Source organism: Oncorhynchus kisutch, linkage group LG30 (assembly GCF_002021735.2).
Source record: "Oncorhynchus kisutch isolate 150728-3 linkage group LG30, Okis_V2, whole genome shotgun sequence".
Classification (NCBI taxonomy): Eukaryota; Metazoa; Chordata; class Actinopteri; order Salmoniformes; family Salmonidae; genus Oncorhynchus; species Oncorhynchus kisutch.
In genome coordinates this window covers 16,877,205-16,898,756 of record NC_034203.2, presented here as the reverse complement: position 1 = coordinate 16,898,756, position 21,552 = coordinate 16,877,205, and the positions used below count along the sequence as shown (strand labels likewise).

Sequence of the window (21,552 nt, the reverse complement as noted above, 5' to 3'; positions counted from 1 at the left end):
GTAGTGTATGATAATAATTTGGGTCATGTAGTGTATGATAATAATTTGGGTCATGTAGTGTATGATAATAATTTGGGTCATGTAGTGTATGATAATAATTTGGGTCATGTAGTGTATGATAATAATTTGGGTCATGTAGTGTATGATAATAATTTGGGTCATGTAGTGTATGATAATAATTTGGGTCATGTAGTGTATGATAATAATTTGGGTCATGTAGTGTATGATAATAATTTGGGTCATGTAGTGTATGATAATAATTTGGGTCATGTAGTGTATGATAATAATTTGGGTCATGTAGTGTATGATAATAATTTGGGTCATGTAGTGTATGATAATAATTTGGGTCATGTAGTGTATGATAATAATTTGGGTCATGTAGTGTATGATAATAATTTGGGTCATGTAGTGTATGATAATAATTTGGGTCATGTAGTGTATGATAATAATTTGGGTCATGTAGTGTATGATAATAATTTGGGTCATGTAGTGTATGATAATAATTTGGGTCATGTAGTGTATGATAATAATTTGGGTCATGTAGTGTATGATAATAATTTGGGTCATGTAGTGTATGATAATAATTTGGGTCATGTAGTGTATGATAATAATTTGGGTCATGTAGTGTATGATAATAATTTGGGTCATGTAGTGTATGATAATAATTTGGGTCATGTAGTGTATGATAATAATTTGGGTCATGTAGTGTATGATAATAATTTGGGTCATGTAGTGTATGATAATAATTTGGGTCATGTAGTGTATGATAATAATTTGAGTCTCCAATTTACATTTACTATGTTACGTCTTCGAGACCAGGCTGATTTCAGTGGTAAGCCCAAAGGCATTGTGTTGAACAGACTTCAGTCCATATAGTGTATAGTTTTCTGACTAGTATTGAATCTTACAAACATTTTCACTGCAAATTCCTATTCTGGTATGAACTTTTGGAAATTTTATTAGAAATAGTATTTTTTTTTAAACAATTTACAAACATAGCAGGGATCAATGCGAGCTGTACAACTGGTTAAGAGCTAAACTGTTTGACATGCTCTTCAAATCTATCCAACAACATTTACTGAGATCAATTTTCTTTTTCATCTGATTTGACATCTCACCTGAAATGTATAACCACTGGCATGACAACATACAAAGGACGTATACATGTAAACGGAAAGAAAGGTTACCACAAAATTCAAAGCAAGCGGGAGGGTGCAAAATCACGCAAGCAGAACTGGTGTGAGAAAATAAAATGAAGCGGCTTCATCAGTCAAGTCTGTAGTCTCATGGACATTCATTAGCAATACCCTTTAAACAGAGCAGTCATGAACTCTATGCATGTCCCAAATGGCACACTATTCCTTATTTAGTGCACTACTTTTGACCTACTTTTGACCCATAAGACTCTGGTTAAAATAGTGCTCTATAAAGGGAATAGGGGGCCATTTGGGACACACCCTACCTGTTATTAGAAAGTAATTCACATTTAATTCACAGTAATGTTCCAAGACAGACAAAGTTGAGAACGATTGGTGAGCCATTCAGTAAACGGAAAATGTAGCCATTTTGAAAGAGTAGCATAGCAGTAGTCATTTCAACATGGTCTTGGTGAGATAATGGCTATAAATATATAATTATTTAATTTAAATTCCTCTGAGGGGCATGTCATGTTTATTTTTTAAATTGAACTGTGCCATTTGAAAAGAGCACATCAAGTAAAAGGCATTCAATCATTGCGCGCGTTAGCGAGCAACTGCGTAGCCGGGTGCTAAAATAGAACTTGTTTCTATTTGTGACGCTCAACGCGCTGTGCTGCAAGTCCTGCCTCTCAAATCTCCTCATTGGATTTTAGGAGCATATACCTATGTGGGTGTAATGTTGGTTTCCAACCTCCATATGAAGTCTCAAGAAGAAAAAAAAGAAGCCTGAAGGAAGGAGGAGAGATGAGGAGAAACAAATTTGGTAGAGGACTTTTCAGGTAAAGAGGACCATTCAGCATTTCAGGTAAAATATCAACCCAATATTTATATCCCAGGACAAATAAGCTAGCATGTTAGATACATCCTTGACACTGGGTCTTACACATTAATTCAAGTAACACATTAAAAGGCCCAGTGCGGTCAAACTAGATTTGCATGTGTTTTAAAATCATTTCAAAACTATGAGGTTGGAATAATGCTGTGAAATTGTCATTTTCTATATGACAATAATGCCCTTTTAGTGGAAGAGCTGTTTGAAAAAAATATCTGAAATTTCAGCCTGTTTTTGTGGGATGGTGTTTTGGTCTTCCTGGTGGTAAATTAGTTAGACCTGTAAGAAAGAGCGTTCCAAACCTCTCTGCCAATAACAGCTCAGACCATTCCCAGACAGCCCAAGCTAAATTCTTGCTTGAGAAATAGCTCTTTGCTAAGAAGCAAATTTTGGTTTATTTTTGACCACTTTAATTGAAAACAATCACAGTAAGGTACTTTATTGTAGCCCAGGAAATAGTTGCTATGGAGATCAAAACGGTTGCATTGGACCTTTAAGTCATAAACATTTTTGAATGGATTCAAATGGCCAAATACAGCATTCCAAAACTTCAATGATGTAGAAAGTGTATTTACTCGTCACACTTCGTCCTGAAAGAAGAGGTTCATCTCATTTCACAAAGGAATGTTGACAACAGCCAAGATGAGAATAGAAATATAAGAACAACTCTAGCTAGCAGTGAAAAGTAAAGATGGGTAGGTTTAGCCTGGTCCTAGATCTATTGGTGCTCTTGCCAACTTGATTGGTTTCATTGTCAAGCCAAACATGACAATAAGTAACGAGGAGTTGGCATGATAGCATAAACAGACTGGCACTTAGGCTAAGGTAGGTTGGCTTGCTGGTGAGTCTGCTTGCACAAACTTGCTGGCTGATAATGAGGCTCTAACGCAGGTCTTTAGCTTTTGCTTCTCCACTGTGGTGAGTCAGTGGTGGTGAGCGGTGTGCCTTCAGGAAGCACATGTACTTCCTTTTCCTCTGCAGGCTGGCTTCTCATTGGTTGCCTCACTGAAAATAGCAAAAGCAAAACGCGGCTGGGCGACACTTGTGTATTCACTTGCAAGAGCATGAGTGAGGACAGACAGGGGCCCTGGGCCAGAGCAAGACTTGACTTGTGCCCGGAGAGCACAAGCCTATGGCCGCCTGACAACCTCTGATGCAGTATCAAAGTGACTGGGCCTGAAAAAGCGGAGTAGACAGTGAAAGTAGTTTTTGTTCCAGTCTTTTAGAGCAGTCAGTCTGTAAACTGAACTATATGAGCCTTTTTAGTAGGATCTCTCTCTCCTGGCACAAGGCTGAGTACAGCTACTGAGCTACTCGTTCTTGTGGCAGTAAATGTCCTTTAATGCTCGGAGTTCCTCGATGAGGGTCTTGTTTTGGTTTTCCAGCACGCCCACGCGGTTCTCCAGACACCGGACATACTCTTTCTTTTTCCTGCGGCACTCCCGTGCAGCCTCCCTAGAGAAGACAGGGGAAAAGAGATGGTCAGTGGGAGAAATTCCAGCACTCAGCACCAATCAAAAGTGAACAAATACACTTCAGACGAGTCACATAACATCCACTCAATCTTTATTGCTAACCAATTATCAAAAGGGTGCTTTAAAAATCTACAGGAAAGGGAGGAAACTGAAAGATGAGTATGAATGATTTTGAAATCTATTCCTCTTTCTCAGTTGTTAGCCAAATTCAGAGCAATTCAAGTAAAATGTGTTTCTGTGTCCCAAAAGGCACCCTACTCTCTTTTGTGTACTACTTTTGATCAGGGCCTCTGGTCAAATGTAAAGGGAATAGGGTGCCATTTGGGACGCCAACTGCGTCCGTCTCACCTGTTCTTCATGAGGCGGACCTCCCTCTTGCGTGTGACCTCCTCAGTGTGCACCGGGGGGCTGTGCATGGACAGGGAGCCTGGGGACGCAGCCATCACCAGGCCCTGGGGTAGGCCCGAAGTGGGCGAACGCAGCTGGTACCCTGGCATATCTCCAGTGGCAGCTAGAAAACACAGACAGAACATCAGGGTTAGTTTTGATAGTAATTTACTTAAATCAAGTTCATCACTTTGCACAGAGAGACAGACAGGACATCGGAATACAAATTCTCACTTGTAATGACCTGTACTTAGCTTGCTGGGTGAAAATCAATACTGTATTTTTTAACTCAATCCTTCAAATCACAAAGAGTACTTATCTATTTACAGGATAAGCAACTGTAAATTAGACGAACACAAAATACAAATAAAGTAGATGGGAATCCTTTTAACGGCAAAAAAAAAAAAACAACTGACCACTCTTTCTATTAAAATGATCAGATAATCCCAGATTCCAACAGACACAAATGAATTTAGCAAAACAAACCTAATTTAAAATGGTCATTTTTCTACAGACAGATTTAAGATCACAGCACAGCTGCCAAATTAGGGAGTAGTTCTGAGTAGTTCTGTCAAATCTGTATTGGGAGAGTGTGAGAATTCATCCCAAATGGCACTCTATTCCCTCTGGGCCCTGGTCAAAAGTAGTGCACTATAAAGGGAATATGGTGCCATTTGGGATGCATTCAGAGCGTGATCCATGACGAGAGCCAGGAACCCTCACCTTTGACCCCTCTGTAAAAAGATTAACCAATGGCCTGTGATTTAACACCAACAACCAGGATTGAGAGACAATCACCTTGCCCAACACAGTAGGCCTAACTCAATTAAAAACCATTTCACTGATTGGTTGTCATAAGCTGCTTGTTCAGAGGTTTTTTATGTAACCAGTGTTCTTGTCTTTATCAGATTATCAACGTGCACATTGCCATTAAAGAATAGAGAGGATATTAGCTTTATAGGCGATGGTGGGGGGGATTAATTACTATTATGTGAAGACAATTGTCATTATCTGGTTACTGGGTGGATAACTGCCATCAAAAGAGAAGGAAGAGACAGCCTCACTGATAGCAGCCTACATTATTTGGTGATGATTGTTTTTAAATTAATTTCAAAGTACAAAGAAATCCCAGAGTTGCCAGGGGGTAGTCTAGTGGTAGTGCTGCCGCCCTTGAACCACATTTGCCCCTAGAGAGCGGTTTGATCCCCCATTCCCCGACTCACTTTCTATACTGTATACCTCTAATCTATTTCCCAATATACCGTACCAGTCAAAAGTCATCAAGGCAAAGGGTGGCTACTTTGAAGAATCTCAAATATAAAATATATTTTGATTTGTTATACACTTTTTTGGTTACTACATCATTCCATATGTGTTATTTCATAGTTTTGATGTCTTCACTACTCTACACTACTCTACACTACACTACTCTACACTACACTACTCTACAATGTAGAAAATAAAGAAAAACCCTGGAATGAGTAGGTGTGTCTTGACTGGTACTGTACATTTCAGACACTTTTTAAAATACATACAAAATACATATATATTTTAAATCTGAGGATAACACATAAAAGCGTAAAATACACTTATTTCCAATGTGCTCCTTGGTTTAGAAATTGAGACTCTCATCCGATCGCTGGTATTTTGATAAATACCATTCTAATCTCCTCTAATAGTAACTGCAACATAACTACAGGAGAGAAAACTAAAGATGTTTGTCACAAACTATCATCATGCTTACAGTGCCTTCAGAAAGTATTCACAACCCTTGACTTTTTCCACATTTTGTGTTACAGCCCGATTTAAAATGGATTAAATGTAGATTTTGTGTCACTGGCCTACACATAATACCTCAATGTCAAAGTGTAATTATGTTTTCATATTTACAAATGCGTCGCAGTGCTTGAGGTGTCACTACAGACCCGAGATCGGTAAAAATAGCAAAAAGCAGACATGGAATATCCCTTTGAGCATGGTGAAGTTATTAATTACACTTTGGATGGTGTATCAATACACCCAGTCACTACAAAGAGACAGGTGTCCTTTCTAATTCAGTTGCAGGAGAGGAAGGAAACCACTCAGGGATTTCACCATGAGGCCTATGGTGACTTTAAAACAGTTACACAGTTTAATGGCTGATATGTGAAAACTGAGGATGGATTAACAACATTCTACTTACTCCACAATACTAACCTAAATGACAGAGTGAAGAATGAAAAGGAAGCCTGTACAGAATAAAAATATTCCAAAACAATAATCCTGTTTGCAAGGCACTAAAGTAAAACTGCAAAAAATGTGGCAAAGAAATTTAACTTTGACCTGAATACAAAGTGTTATGTTTGGGGAAAATCTAACACAACACACACACAGTACCACTCTTCATATTTTCAAGCATGGAGGTGGCTGCATCATGTTATGGGTGCTGTCATAGACTAGGGATTTTTGGAGGATAAAGAGACACAGAATAGAGCTAAGCACAGGAAAAATCCTAGAAGAAAACCTTGTTCAGTTTACTTTCCAACAGACACTGGGAGACAAATTAACCTTTCAGCAGGACAATAACCTAAAACAATGGAGATGCTTACCAAGACTACATTGAATGTTCCTGATATGCCTAATTACAGTTTTAAATCTGCAAAAAAATCAACAAACAACTTGACAGAGCTTGAAGAATTGTTTAAAGAATAAGGTGATTCTAACATGTACTGACTCAGGCGTGTGAATACTTATGTATATGAGACATTTCAGTATTTCATTTTCAATACATTTGTAAAAATGTCTAAAAACATCTTTTCACATTGTCATTGGATATTGTGTGTAGATTGGTAAGATTTTTTTTTAAATAAATGTTGAATTCAGGCTGTATAACAACGTGGAATAAATCAAGGGGTATGAATACTTTCTGAAGGCACCTATATGGCAAGAACAAACACTTATACAAAACAACTATGCTTTCACAAAAAACTAAATTGGTAACATTTATGACTTGATAATAGCCCAAATGCTACCACTGCACTAGTGTTTTAACGCGTGAGTGAGCAAGCATCAGCCTGCAGATGTGAGGGGCTACACCAGGCTGAGCTCTTCTCTCTCTGTCGTCATCTGAGTGGATTACTAAAACTGGCATCGCCTACGCTGTGCTCACTGCTCTCAGAGGGCTCTGTTCTGTCTGTAGCCTAATCACAGCATGACTCCCTGCTGACGTCAATCTGGGTCTCACTCGACACATTTTCATTTCCCTGCCCAGATCTGCTTCCAGGAAACCGGATTGACGTCAACACACATCCACCACCCCTCACTGATCCAGAGAAGCATTCTGTTTGAGCATTTCAGGGGGCAGGCAGACCGGTACCGGCGGATTGAGCAAGCTAACCAAACACTTACCGCCTTGTTCGGTCAACAATTATGTCTAGCTTTTCACTACAGGAATGTTGAATGGTAATTATACAGTCCTCTTGCAAGGTGTTCAAGTCTCAGAAAGAACTGTGGGCAATGTGCCTCTGTGGTAGCTAGCTATTAACCCTCAGTCAGTGCACGTCTCAGTTTGCTATTGGTTTCCTCTGTTCCCTTAAAAACACTCAGTATCTTGAAAAAATACTCTGAAGACTCCAAGCGAACCTTTGGTAGACTACATACACGTTTTTATCAATGCTTAAAAGTTCTGTAAAGACATTTAACCAACCCAACTTTAAAGTCATTCCTCCCAAAAACAAAACGTATAAAATGATGTATTTAGCCGTCGAAATATAGACGATTCAGATTGATATCTGAATTGTACAACAATGCAGCTATACATTTTCAATTACTGCCAGCATGCAACATTTCATTTTCTATGAAAATCTAAGTCTGAGAAACACTTAGAAAGGAAAACTTAAAAACGACAGTTCCATACCTGATTCAGTCTCATCTCCAGTAACAGCCATATATTCTACTCTAACACAGGCTCCACAGAACCAGACACTTTCTCTGTCTTTATTAGACTGTGTCTTTCTATCTGCCTGTGTGTGTTTCGCTCTGCCTGCTCTCTACATGGAGGGGTCACCCATCAACTTTGCACAAAATTACAATTAGGGACATTGACATCACAATGACATCACTGGCCCTGCTGAAGTCAATAAGACATTCTGCCGCGAGGCCCCTCCCCCTGCTCTTCTCCTGGATCAAATGCTAAAGTGGAGCAACACAATGCAGCGAGACAGGGGGGAGGGAAGGAAAGACGCAGGGAGGGCTAGCTGGATATTTTTAGACCCTATGACGCAACTAGGCAACGGAGATCAAACAGGAGGTTAGTGTGCCCAAATAACAGCAGTCGTAGTACTAATGTGAGCACCCTGATTGAAGCAGTCCCTGGGGATTGGCTTTTACTACTTGTTAGGATTATATGATTTAAGGTTTTTCATCCGTTTCTCTGGAAAATAAGTCCAGCTGTAAAGAAGTACCATTGAAATACAGGGAAACTGACATTTAAGGGAAACCATTACAATGCTCTGATGAACTATCTAAAACCATTAATATACACTACCATTCAAAAGTTTGGGCTCACTTAGAAATGTCCTTGTTTTTGAAAGAAAATCTAATTTTTCATCCATTAATATAATATCAAATCGATCAGAAATACAGTCCAGACATTGTTAATGTTGTAAATGACTATTGTAGCTGGAAACGGCTGATTTTTTTATGTTATATCTACATAGGAGGCCCATTATCAGCAAACATCACTCCTGTGTTCCAATGGCACATTGTGTTAGCTAATCCAAGTTTATCATTTTAAAAAGGCTAATTGATCATTAGAAAACCCCTTTGCAATTATATTAGCACAGCTGAAAACTGTTGTGCTAATTAAAGAAGCAATAAAACTGTCATTTTTAGACTAACGGGGTATATAGAGCATCAGCATTTGTGGGTTCGATTACAGGCTCAAAATGGCCAGAAACAATTAACTTTCTTCCAAAACTTGTCAGTCTATTCTTGTTCTGAGAAATGAAGGCTTTTCCATGCGAGAAATTGCCAAGACACTGAAGATCTCGTACAACGCTGTGTACTACTCCCTTCACAGAACAGCGCAAAATGTATCTAACCAGAATAGAAAGAGGAATGGGAGGCCCTGGTGCACAACTGAGCAAGAGGACAAGTACATTAGAGTATCTAGTTTGAGAAACAGACGCCTGACAAGTCCTCAACTGGCAGCTTCATTAAATAGTACCCGTAGTGTCAAAAGTGAAGAGGCGACTCCGGGATGCTGGCCTTTTAAAGGGACAGAAATTTGAGCTTTTCTTTTAAAAACAAGGACATTTCTAAGTGACCCCAAACTTTTGAACGGTAGTGTATACTCTATTGTTAAATCATGACACTGGTTGCATGGTACTGTAAGTAACATTACAGGGTCAACCAACCATGCTTGACATTTCTTTGAGAAAAACTAGTCATGCTCCAGCCACTTAGAGAGCCTTCTTCTGTTCTTCTGCTAAATGAATGCAAACCCATGACTTAATGAATCACACTATTTCAATGTAATCTAATGAAATGACTAGGAAGCCTAAGGACAGAAAGACCAGATGGTTATAAAGTTCAGACTGCGTCCAAAATGTATTGCATTATATAGGGCAGTGTTCCCAAACTGGGACCGAATTTGGCTTTCAGGTGATTTTATTTGGCCACCTAAGTTCTGAGCATTTTTTTGTTATAATTGATATTTTAATAAAAAAAACATTTCGTTGCTAGACGTAAAAGACTGAAAACACCAGCAAAGCAAATGGGCTAGTCGGTCCTTGTCACGGGTGGGCTAGTCGGTCCGAGCCACGGGTGGGCTAGTCGGTCCTTGTCACGGGTGGGCTAGTCGGTCCGAGTCACGGGTGGGCTAGTCGGTCCGAGCCACGGGTGGGCTAGTCGGTCCTTGTCACGGGTGGGCTAGTCGGTCCTTGTCACGGGTGGGCTAGTCGGTCCTTGTCACGGGTGGGCTAGTCGGTCCTTGTCACGGGTGGGCTAGTCGGTCCTTGTCACGGGTGGGCTAGTCGGTCCTTGTCACGGGTGGGCTAGTCGGTCCTTGTCACGGAAGGGCTAGTCGGTCCTTGTCACGGAAGGGCTAGTCGGTCCTTGTCACGGAAGGGCTAGTCGGTCCTTGTCACGGAAGGGCTAGTCGGTCCGAGTCACGGGTGGGCTAGTCGGTCCGAGTCACGGGTGGGCTAGTCGGTCCGAGTCACGGGTGGGCTAGTCGGTCCGAGTCACGGGTGGGCTAGTCGGTCCTTGTCACGGGTGGGCTAGTCGGTCCTTGTCACGGGTGGGCTAGTCGGTCCGAGTCACGGGTGGGATAGTCGGTCCGAGTCACGGAAGGGCTAGTCGGTCCGAGTCACGGAAGGGCTAGTCGGTCCGAGTCACGGAAGGGCTAGTCGGTCCGAGTCACGGAAGGGCTAGTCGGTCCGAGTCACGGAAGGGCTAGTCGGTCCGAGTCACGGGTGGGCTAGTCGGTCCGAGTCACGGATGGGCTAGTCGGTCCTTGTCACGGGTGGGCTAGTCGGTCCTTGTCACGGGTGGGCTAGTCGGTCCTTGTCACGGGTGGGCTAGTCGGTCCTTGTCACGGGTGGGCTAGTCGGTCCGAGTCACGGGTGGGCTAGTCGGTCCGAGTCACGGGTGGGCTAGTCGGTCCGAGTCACGGGTGGGCTAGTCGGTCCGAGTCACGGGTGGGCTAGTCGGTCCGAGTCACGGGTGGGCTAGTCGGTCCGAGTCACGGGTGGGCTAGTCGGTCCGAGTCACGGGTGGGCTAGTCGGTCCGAGTCACGGGTGGGCTAGTCGGTCCTTGTCACGGAAGGGCTAGTCGGTCCTTGTCACGGAAGGGCTAGTCGGTCCTTGTCACGGAAGGGCTAGTCGGTCCTTGTCACGGAAGGGCTAGTCGGTCCGAGTCACGGGTGGGCTAGTCGGTCCGAGTCACGGGTGGGCTAGTCGGTCCGAGTCACGGGTGGGCTAGTCGGTCCGAGTCACGGGTGGGCTAGTCGGTCCTTGTCACGGGTGGGCTAGTCGGTCCTTGTCACGGGTGGGCTAGTCGGTCCGAGTCACGGGTGGGATAGTCGGTCCGAGTCACGGAAGGGCTAGTCGGTCCGAGTCACGGAAGGGCTAGTCGGTCCGAGTCACGGAAGGGCTAGTCGGTCCGAGTCACGGAAGGGCTAGTCGGTCCGAGTCACGGAAGGGCTAGTCGGTCCGAGTCACGGGTGGGCTAGTCGGTCCGAGTCACGGATGGGCTAGTCGGTCCTTGTCACGGGTGGGCTAGTCGGTCCTTGTCACGGGTGGGCTAGTCGGTCCTTGTCACGGGTGGGCTAGTCGGTCCTTGTCACGGGTGGGCTAGTCGGTCCTTGTCACGGGTGGGCTAGTCGGTCCGAGTCACGGGTGGGCTAGTCGGTCCGAGTCACGGGTGGGCTAGTCGGTCCGAGTCACGGGTGGGCTAGTCGGTCCGAGTCACGGGTGGGCTAGTCGGTCCGAGTCACGGGTGGGCTAGTCGGTCCGAGTCACGGGTGGGCTAGTCGGTCCGAGTCACGGGTGGGCTATTGCAGCAGACGACCACACACCGGGTTCCACTCCTATTAGCTAAAAACAAGAAGAAGCGGCTCCAGTGGGCACGTGATCACCAACACTGGACAATAAAATAAAAACATCCTGATTTAGGGAACAGCATGCCATTTGGGACATAAAGAGTTTGGAGTTCATGTAGCCCTTTACACTCATACCCGTCCGTGTTCAGGTTGAAAAAGGCAAATTTGGGCACTGATTAGTAACTAAATTGAAACGCAGTGGCTGTACAGTAACATACTATGTATGACATCAGAGCTCAGACTCTGTGCTTCACAGTGCTGTATGGGTTTTGACTGACAAGCCGTTCTGAACTTGAGCACCGCACACAACAAGAAGTTGCCCCCATCCCTCCTGCTAATTGGGCAACTTTTGCAGATTTTGGGTTGTCTGAGTGAGGGAAATCCTGTAAATGAAAAGGGCTCTATGTATTTTGGAGACATTGAGGATTATAATAAATACCACTTTGATGTCATACAAGCAGGCCAAACACTGTGATTCTAAATGTGCATTTCACATTTCCATATCATAAAACTCAATGTTTTTATTTTACCTTTATTTAACTAGGAAAGTCAGTTAAGAACAAATTATTATTTTCAATGACGGCCTAGGAACAGTGGGTTAACTGCCTGTTCAGGGGCAGAACAACAGATTTGTACCTTGTCAGCTCGGGGATTTGAACTTGCAACCTTTCGGTTACTAGTCCAACACTCTAACCACTAGGCTTCCCTAGTGGTTAGAGGGCTATCCTGTCGCCCACTAGGCTACCCTAGTGGTTAGAGGGCTATCCTTTCGCCCACTAGGCTACCCTGATCACTATGTTTGATGTACAGTTACAAGATGACATGGCGTCAAACCCTGGGTTGTTCTGAACAGAATGAGCCTGTTTGCCTGTTGTAAAGAGAATTCACTGCGGAACACCTGAAGGCACTCATGACTCCTTTCTATGCACACCAAAATAACGATCCGTTTCTCTGAATTGCCTTGTAAAAGCCTAACACTAAGATTTATTTTATAATTTAGATAACCATGTTGGCAATAGAACAATTTTAAATAATTCCTACCTGACCCAGATTGTGTTTTTGGATTGAGTAAACAACGACAGTGATAGTGGGGATGCAGGGTTGTGTTCTAAACAAAAACACTACAAGTGTGCTTGCTCTAGTCCCTCAACGGCACAGCTAAAAGAGCTCCAAAAAGTACCTTAGTGTTGAAGACTTCTTTGAGTCATAAAAGTGCATTGAAATGACTTAGGAACTGTGTACTTTGGAGAGATGTGTGTCCACTTGGAGACACCAGTTAGTCCTCTAACTCAAACCCTTATGTTGCACCTACCCCACATGTTCCAGGAATATTCTTATCATGTTACTGAATGTATCCACAGTATTTTCAGATTTCGTTATCAACAAATATGGTGAAAAGTACAGTAAACGTAAAATGCACATAAAATCAACATTGTAGTGTTTGGATTCAGTCTTGTGAACTGTTGTGTCCTCAACTTTGGTCTCATCATTTTCCCATAATCTCCAAACTGTTCCCTTTCAATTGCGACCATGGGTATGTATATGCTTTTCATATTTCCTCTGTAAGAAACAGTTTAATTTAGACGTATCCACATAAGCCAATTCCCATGAGTGTAAAGGGTTCAGTTCAGTTCTTACCTTGTATCACCATCTGGCCACCTTGCACAGAGAATAACTGCTGTCCAGAGTCCCCTGCCTGGGATGCGTACTGCAGGATCTGGGTACCAGAGTTGGACATGGCCAGCGACTGTACACCCTGGAGGCCCTCACTGCCTGGGCTGGCTATCTGGATGGCTCCCCCCTGGGTGATGGCAACTGAGGAGGGACACACGTTTTTAGAAGGGTTACTCAGAGGTATATGTGGATGTTAGTGTGAATCTAAAGAAGGTACCAAAACATGAATAATCAATGTGCAGAAGTAAAAGGGTGTGGGTGTTTATTTTGTCAACAAGGGACAAAAGTCACATGCAGTTCTGCATTTTTGACCACTGCGACAAATAGCTCATTACTGTTATCAGCCGTTTCTAAGCAGCACCTTTCGATCTATTAGAATAGATGTTTTCTTCAAATATAAAAAAGTACTGTACATTATGGATGGTAAGGTTGGGTGACTGGCTTATTGATGCATGAATTTAGCCTCCACAATGAATCCTTAGTTTAAGATCTCTTACACAATAACACAAAGTGGATATAGAACTTAATGTCACAATAGTGAGTGCACGTCAACATTTACACCATAGTTGCGTATCAACTATGGCAACCTATTCCTTGTATAGTGCACCACTTTTCACCAGAGCCTAATGAAACTCACTGTATTGGCCACAGCTGGTCTGATAGATTGAAGTTGGAACTTGAACTGAAGAGACACTGGAGGGTGGAACCTCATCTTCAGGTTTCTCCTCCTCAATTCTTGGAATTGAGGAGGAATCCGTTGATAGTTCATTGAGGATTTTTCTGAAGGAAAGAGGAAAGCACGTAATAAACTACTCTGCTTGGATTGCTTTGAAATGTCAATGGTTATACAGTGCCTTTGGAAAGTATTCAGACCCCTAGACTTTCTCCACATTTTGTTACATTACAGCCTTATTCTAAAAAAAACAATCCTCAGCAATATACACACAATACCCCATAATGACAGTGAAAACACGCCTTTAGAAATGTTTGCAAAAGTATTCAAAATAAAAACAGAAATACCTTATTTACATAACTATTCAGACCCTTTGCTATTGAGCTCAGGTGCATCCTGTTTCCATTGATCATCCTTGAGATATTTCTACAACTTGGAGTCCACCTGTGGCTCCCGAATGGCGCAGCGGTCTAAGGCACTGCATCTAAGTGTATCACACCCGGCCGTGATTGGGAGTCCCATTGTGCGGTGCGCAATTGGCCCAGCGTCGTCCGGGTTTGGCCGGGGTAGGCCATCATTGTAAATAAGAATTTGTTCTTAACTGACTAGTTTTTAAAAAAATGCAATTGTTTGGACATGATTAAGAAAGGCACACATCTGTCTATATAAGGTCCCACAGTTGACAGTGCATGTCAGAGCAAAAACCAAGCTCAGAGACAGGATTGTGTTGAGGCTGGGGAAGGGTACGAAAACATTTCTGCAGCATTGAAGGTCCCCAAGAACACAGTGGCCTCCAACATTATTCAAATCAAAGAAGTTTGGAACCACCAAGACTGGCTGCCCGGCCAAACTGAGCAATTGGGGGAGAACGGCCTTGGTCAGGGATGTGTCCAAGAATCTGATGGTCACTCTGACAGCGCTCTAGAGTTCCTTTGTGGAGACGGGAGGACAACAATCTCTGCAGCACTCCACCAATCAGTCCTTTTTGGTAGAGTGGCCAGACGGAAGCCACTCCTCAGTAAAAGGCACATGACAGCCTGCTTGGAGTTTGCCAAACGGCACCTAAAGTCTCTCAGACCATGAGAAACAAGATTCTCTGGTCTGATGAAACCAAAATTCAACACTTTGGCATGAATGCCGAGTGTCACGTCTGGAGGAAACCTAGCACCATCCACACGGTGAAGAATGGTGGTGGCAGCATCACACTGTGGGGATTTCTTTCATCGGCATGGACTGGGAGACTAGTCAGGATCGAGGCAAAGATGAACGGAGCAAAGTACAGAGAGATCCTCCTCCAGAGCGCTCAGGACTTCAAAATGGGTCGAAGGTTCACCTTCCAACAGGACAACAACCATAAGCACACAGCCAAGACAACGCAGCCAAGACAACGCAGGAGTGGCTTCTTTGAGTGGCCCAGCCAGAGCCTAGACTTGAACCCAATCAAACATCTCTGGAGAGACCTGAAAATAGCTGTGCAGCGATGCTCCTCATCCAACCTGACAGAGCTTGAGAGGATCTGCAGAGGGGAATGGTAGAAACCCCAAATACAGGTGTACCAAGCATGTAGCATCATACCCAAGAAGACTCTAGGCTGTAATCGCTGCCAAAGGTGCTTCATCAAAGTACTGAGTAAAGGGTCTGAATACTTATTTAAATGTAATATTATATTTTTTCATTTTTTCAAATTTGTTAAAATATGTTTTTACTTTGTCATTATGGGGTATTGTGAGTAGATTGAGGATATTTTGTGTTTTTAATCAATTTTATAATAAGGCTGTAACATATCAAAATGTGGAAAAGGTCAAGCGGTCTGAATACTTTCCGATTGAACTGTATATCAAAATGTTGTCATTTAGCAGACTTACAGGAGCAATTAGGGTTAAGTGCCTTGTTGAAGAGCACAGACATATTTTTTACCTAGTCGGATCGGGTATTCAAACCAGTGACCTTTTGGTCCAACACTCCTAACCGCTACACTACGTGCTGCCCCAAATATATAAACTTACACCCTGATCCATTTATAGTGCACTACTTTTAACCAGGGCCCATAGATGTCTGGTCAAAAGTAATACACTATATAGGGAATAAGGTGTCCTTTGGGACACATACAATTTTTATATTTGCAATGTTTTCATGTCTGCCTACCGATAAGATGGGCGTCTTGAGAGAATCTCTCTTCTTTTCTGTGTGTCTGTGACTGCCGACTCCCCACCTTCAAGCCCAGCTATAGAGGTGATCTGGAGAACAAAAAAGTAATGCATAGACACTGTGTAGGGCCACCTCCCTCCATTTTAAAATACCTTACTGAATACTGAAACATAAAAGTCTTTCCAAAACAGTATAAATCTCAGGTTGTGTCCCAAATAACACCCTATTGCCCTATTCACATGGCTCTAGTCAAAGGTAGTGCACTATAGGGAATAGAGTGCCATTTGTGACTCATTCTTTGTTGGGGAGTGTGATTTAGAGAAAAAAGGGAAAATGAGCGTGACGTGCTGATTTGTCGAATGCAAGCAGACAGCATGTTTTCTAAGAGACTGCCAGACACAATACAACATCCGGTGCATGAAGGTCAAACTGATTAGCTTAAATCACAGATTCCATTTCTCAGACAAGGCCAATTAAGAGTAATGCAGCAATCTGAGCCAGAACACCCACACCTAAAGATGTGAAGATACCCTTTGTTACATCCTTGGCATCACAGATACACAACATCAGAAACTACTAGCCTGGCCCCAGATATGTCTGTGCTCTTCCTAACTCCATTGCTGTCATTATCAACGACATGGCAAAGAGTGACAAGAATTTGGCATGATGGGACAGGCTGGCACTCAGGTTAACAAACTACAGCTACAAGTCCCTAAAACCATTCTGGAATTGTTCTATGGGGGAAAAAAACGAACTACTGAATTACTGTATTGAGCCAAGACGAGTGACCCTTGAGGCTTTGTCCCCAATGACAAAAGTAGTGAACTATAGGGAAGGAGATGCAAGTTGGGACCCAACCTGAGGGTATAAGGAAGGGATGGAGCTCTAGTAGCTACCTGTACAGTCTGCATCTGTGGTGACTGGATGACAGAGGCCTGAGGAGCCTGGATGACAGCCTGGACCTGAACTGTCTGCTCAACAGGTAACTGCACCACTGTCATGCCAGCGGAGTCTCCTGTTCCGGAAACCTGGAGAAAAACAAGAGACGTTCAATTGTTTTACTACCCATTAACAATATTTGAGAAAAGGATACTCCAGCATCAGTGTGTCTAAATGCCAACTCCTTGTCATTTGTTGCTGTGTTTGGCTTGACAATGAGAAATGGAGTTAGCAAGAGCACCAACATAACTGGGACCAGGCTTTAGACCCTGATGCATCTCTGAATATAAGAGTGATGAGTGATAATGGCCACAACACACACTACACAAAAGGTGCTACCTGAGTAAGTACAGCAGTCGGTGAGTTGGATTCGCTCTGACTTGGTTCTTCATCAGACAGAGAGTAATCAACACTTCCATCCTGCTGTGATGACGCAACCGCTGTGTCCATGGTCATCGGACTGGATATGTCAGGAAATTGAGCACAATTGAAGGGGAAGTTCACCATTTTTTCATGTATCCTTATTTTCACTCTTCCTGTAGCTTGTAGTTGATTAATTTATATTTTTTTATGTTTTGTATCATTACAAAGGAAATTGGTTGTCCCATTTTTCTGAGTGATCACTTGCAATTGACTATAAAGCAATAAAGCATATAAGAAAACACTCCACACCAACTCATATTACATCAAAATCTCATTCTAAATTGTGTCTGCACTGTGCCATGAATCCATATTTCAATGAAAAAAATGAATTAAACTACAACAAAAATGTGTAGGGTATTACTGGGCAATTAACCGAAATGTTGGTTATTTTTCTGTTTTTAAACAACTAATTGAGCAACGTAGGTACAATTACTTTAATTCCATAAAAAAAGAATCTGTGCTCTCGGTGCAGTTTCTTTAGAGATAATCAGATCAAGCCTGAACTGTGCGATGTAGTACAGAGTTGCAGTTTCTTTAGAGATAATCAGATCAAGCCTGAACTGTGCGATGTAGTACAGAGTTGCAGTTTCTTTAGAGATAATCAGATCAAGCCTGAACTGTGCGATGTAGTACAGAGTTGCAGTTTCTTTAGAGATAATCAGATCAAGCCTGAACTGTGCGATGTAGTACAGAGTTGCAGTTTCTTTAGAGATAATCAGATCAAGCCTGAACTGTGCGATGTAGTACAGAGTTGCAGTTTCTTTAGAGATAATCAGATCAAGCCTGAACTGTGCGATGTAGTACAGAGTTGCAGTTTCTTTAGAGATAATCAGATCAAGCCTGAACTGTGCGATGTAGTACAGAGTTGCAGTTTCTTTAGAGATAATCAGATCAAGCCTGAACTGTGCGATGTAGTACAGAGTTGCAGTTTCTTTAGAGATAATCAGATCAAGCCTGAACTGTGCGATGTAGTACAGAGTTGCAGTTTCTTTAGAGATAATCAGATCAAGCCTGAACTGTGCGATGTAGTACAGAGTTGCAGTTTCTTTAGAGATAATCAGATCAAGCCTGAACTGTGCGATGTAGTACAGAGTTGCAGTTTCTTTAGAGATAATCAGATCAAGCCTGAACTGTGCGATGTAGTACAGAGTTGCAGTTTCTTTAGAGATAATCAGATCAAGCCTGAACTGTGCGATGTAGTACAGAGTTGCAGTTTCTTTAGAGATAATCAGATCAAGCCTGAACTGTGCGATGTAGTACAGAGTTGCAGTTTCTTTAGAGATAATCAGATCAAGCCTGAACTGTGTGATGTAGTACAGAGTTGCAGTTTCCAACAGGCCAATATTCTAAATAGTTGAGCGCAGAAAACGTGGTAATTAACTACAATGATCATAATCCATTGTTCGCCCACCTACTTGTCCAGTCTGTGGAGCAGACAGGGAGAGAGAATGTGCGATCAAGAGGGATAGAAATAAGTTGCTTTGCGAGGTATCTTTACCTTAAAAATACATGATCTAAGTGATTGATAGTTGGTATTCAGCAGTCATAAAAGTATGCCTAATTTACTTTGAAGAACTACTAAAACAGTGATTTTGTCAAACATTATAGGCAGCAGCTCTATAGAGATGATGACTTAGAATGAAATAAAACAAATGTGATATACACAACTGAAACATTTTATTAAAGTAAAGTGATTAAAATGGTTAATAAGTGATCAGCAGTAATGGACAGTCACTACAAAGGTCGTTGGATCGAATCCCCGAGCTGACAAGGTAAAAATCTGTCGTTCTGCCCCTTAGCAACTCAGTTACCCCCTTTTCCCCGAGCGCCAAAGAAGTGGATGTTGATGAAGGCAGCCCCCCGCGCCTCTCTGATTCAGAGGGATCGGGTTAAATACGGAAGACACATTTCAGTTGAAGACATTCAGTTGTACAACTGACTAGGTATCCCCCTTTCCCATCATGGGACTTTTATTCATTTGTTTTATTCAGCATTCAATCCACATAAAAAAAATCTAAATCAAAACCGAAAACCATGATGATTTTTTTGTAATCGAATCAACCCAAAAAAGCACTAATCACTTTTCACTTGCACAGTGACATTAAGAATGGAATTCTGTAATGAGTTGGTTTGGAACATTGCCAAAACATGTAGCACCCACCTGGGTGATGCCATGGCTGCTGAAAAGTGCACAAAAAGCCACCCTAATAGATTATTATATAAGAACAAATGATACTCCCTTTGGGAAATGCAAGTCTAAGACTATTTCAATATTATATCATTAGATTAAAGCAATTCATGTTGTCATTTGTACAGAACAACTGCCTGATTACTCAAAAACAGTGCTGGTTGATTGGCTTGCCATCAAAATCAAATCAAATTTTATTGGTCACATACACATGGTTAGCAGATGTTAATGAGAGTGTAGCAAAATGCTTGTGCTTCTAGTTCCGACCATGCAGTAATATCTAACAAGTAATCTAACAATTTCACAACAACTACCTTATACACACAAGTGTAAAGGAATGCATAAGAATATGTAACAGAACTGTTAGCACATGTGTTTTATTTAACTAGGCAAATCAGTTAAGAACACATTTTTATTTACAATGACGGCCTACCCCGGTCAAAACCTAACCCAGACCACGCTGGGTCAATTGCGCACCGCCCTATGGGACTCCCAATCACGGCCAGTTGTGATACAGCTTGGAATCGAACAAGGGTCTGTAGTGACGCCTCTTGCACTGAGATGCAGTACATTAGATCGCTACGCCACTTGGGAGGCCATTCGTTAAAGTATTGTGTTAGGGTCCTCCTGTGCTGTAAACATATTGATTAAACTGGGATACACACTTTAAAGAAATGCAAGGAATGCCTAGTGTCTTTGCATGTTGGAGAACAAATGCCATCAATTCGAGGGCTTTTGATTAAGTTACAAGTGGCCTACTGTCACTACAGAACAAACCCCTTCAGTGACAATGCATTACATGAAACACAAACGTTTGATTTAATTCAAATTAATATATTAAATTAAACATTGTGTGAAACGTGATTGTTGCGTTTGCTTGGTTCATGTTTTCCATTTTTTATGGTTCTTTCAAGTCAACTGGGACCTCCGGGGGGAAAAAAAGAGTTCTAAAACATGAAGTCGGTGATCTTCAGGTCGGAGCGCTATAAAGAAACCAGGGTTTCTGAGTTGGAATTCCGAGTTGGATAACCGTTCCAAAAGATTTTCCCCAGTCAGAGCTGTGCCCCCCGGAAAAACTCCCATGTAGCAAAGACAGCCGCATGCCTGTCTGAATACAAAAGGGGAGGGTCCAGAGTTTCGAAGCTGTCACTCTGAAATTGTTCATTTGTAGCGAGCTAGCTTATAACATCTGTAGCCATATTCAGCACCTAAACCAGATATACTTTGGGTACATTTATTAACAGGGTATTTTTTTCGTAAGCTGGCTGACTAACGTTACCTTTCCCCAAAAATGTAACGCGAATGGAGTAGCGTAATTTATACAGCTGAAGACAAACGCTCGAGAGAAACTGCGATGTAACACCGAAATGCATGAAAGGTGGATAGCAAACGTTATTTCTCACGTAACTAACGTTAGCTAGTAGCAGACAGCTTCTAGTTTTTTTTTAAGTAATACGGACGCTGGCTGGCAAGCCAATTCACTCTGTCTATGCCAGTTTAACGTTAGTTAGCAAGCGAGCAAACTGTTCCATTCGTGTCAATGCATAAAGTAGTTCAGCTGGCTAACACACAGGAAGGAGATTGCCCACGTAACCAGAGCTAGCAACTAGCTTTAGCTAACATTGTCATTAGCCTGTAGATTCAACTGACAAATTGGAAGTTTGTCCATGCGTCATTGTAAACGGTGATCTTTCTGTTTTGTTGGCTCTACTTTTTTTCTTCAGAACGAGTCCCACGACTAGTCTACCGTGTAATAACTTACCAAAGTTTTACGTAGTCAGACTCGTCACTAATTATGGTAGGAGTGGATGGCTCGACCCTCTGCCCACGTATTCCCCACGTCAGTCTTGATGATGCAGTGCTAAAATGTCGACCAAGCGCTCGTCCTCTCCAACTGAACACCACAGGGGAAAAAACTACACATGGGAGGAGCTTTACACACTACTGTAGATTGAGGACAACAAATATAATTTCTCTACAATTGTATGACTCTAGACAGCAATGTACTGCACGACTCGTAAAAACATGTTA

The 21,552-nt window shown here is 42.3% G+C and overlaps 1 protein-coding gene across 3 annotated transcripts; it reads right to left on the bottom strand.

Moving 5' to 3' along the window:
- Positions 1–932: 932 nt before the first annotated feature.
- LOC109874810 (cAMP-responsive element modulator) lies at positions 933–21,432 on the bottom strand. Of its 3 annotated transcripts, XM_020466811.2 has the most exons (8): positions 21,284–21,432; positions 17,250–17,370; positions 16,868–16,999; positions 15,969–16,060; positions 13,788–13,930; positions 13,115–13,291; positions 3,855–4,017; positions 933–3,486 (listed from the first exon to the last, which is right to left on the bottom strand). In XM_020466811.2, exons 2-8 carry the CDS (start codon positions 17,364–17,366, stop codon positions 3,342–3,344), a joined length of 969 nt encoding a protein of 322 aa, XP_020322400.1. In that variant the 5' UTR covers positions 17,367–17,370; positions 21,284–21,432; the 3' UTR covers positions 933–3,341. The 3 variants fall into 3 exon arrangements, with proteins under 3 accessions (XP_020322400.1, XP_020322401.1, XP_020322402.1); XM_020466812.2 differs by lacking the exon at positions 17,250–17,370 and having other exon boundaries at positions 21,284–21,431; XM_020466813.2 differs by lacking the exons at positions 13,115–13,291; positions 13,788–13,930; positions 15,969–16,060; ... (1 more) ...; positions 17,250–17,370; positions 21,284–21,432 and adding an exon at positions 7,789–7,970.
- Between the last annotated feature and the right edge of the window lie 120 nt (positions 21,433–21,552).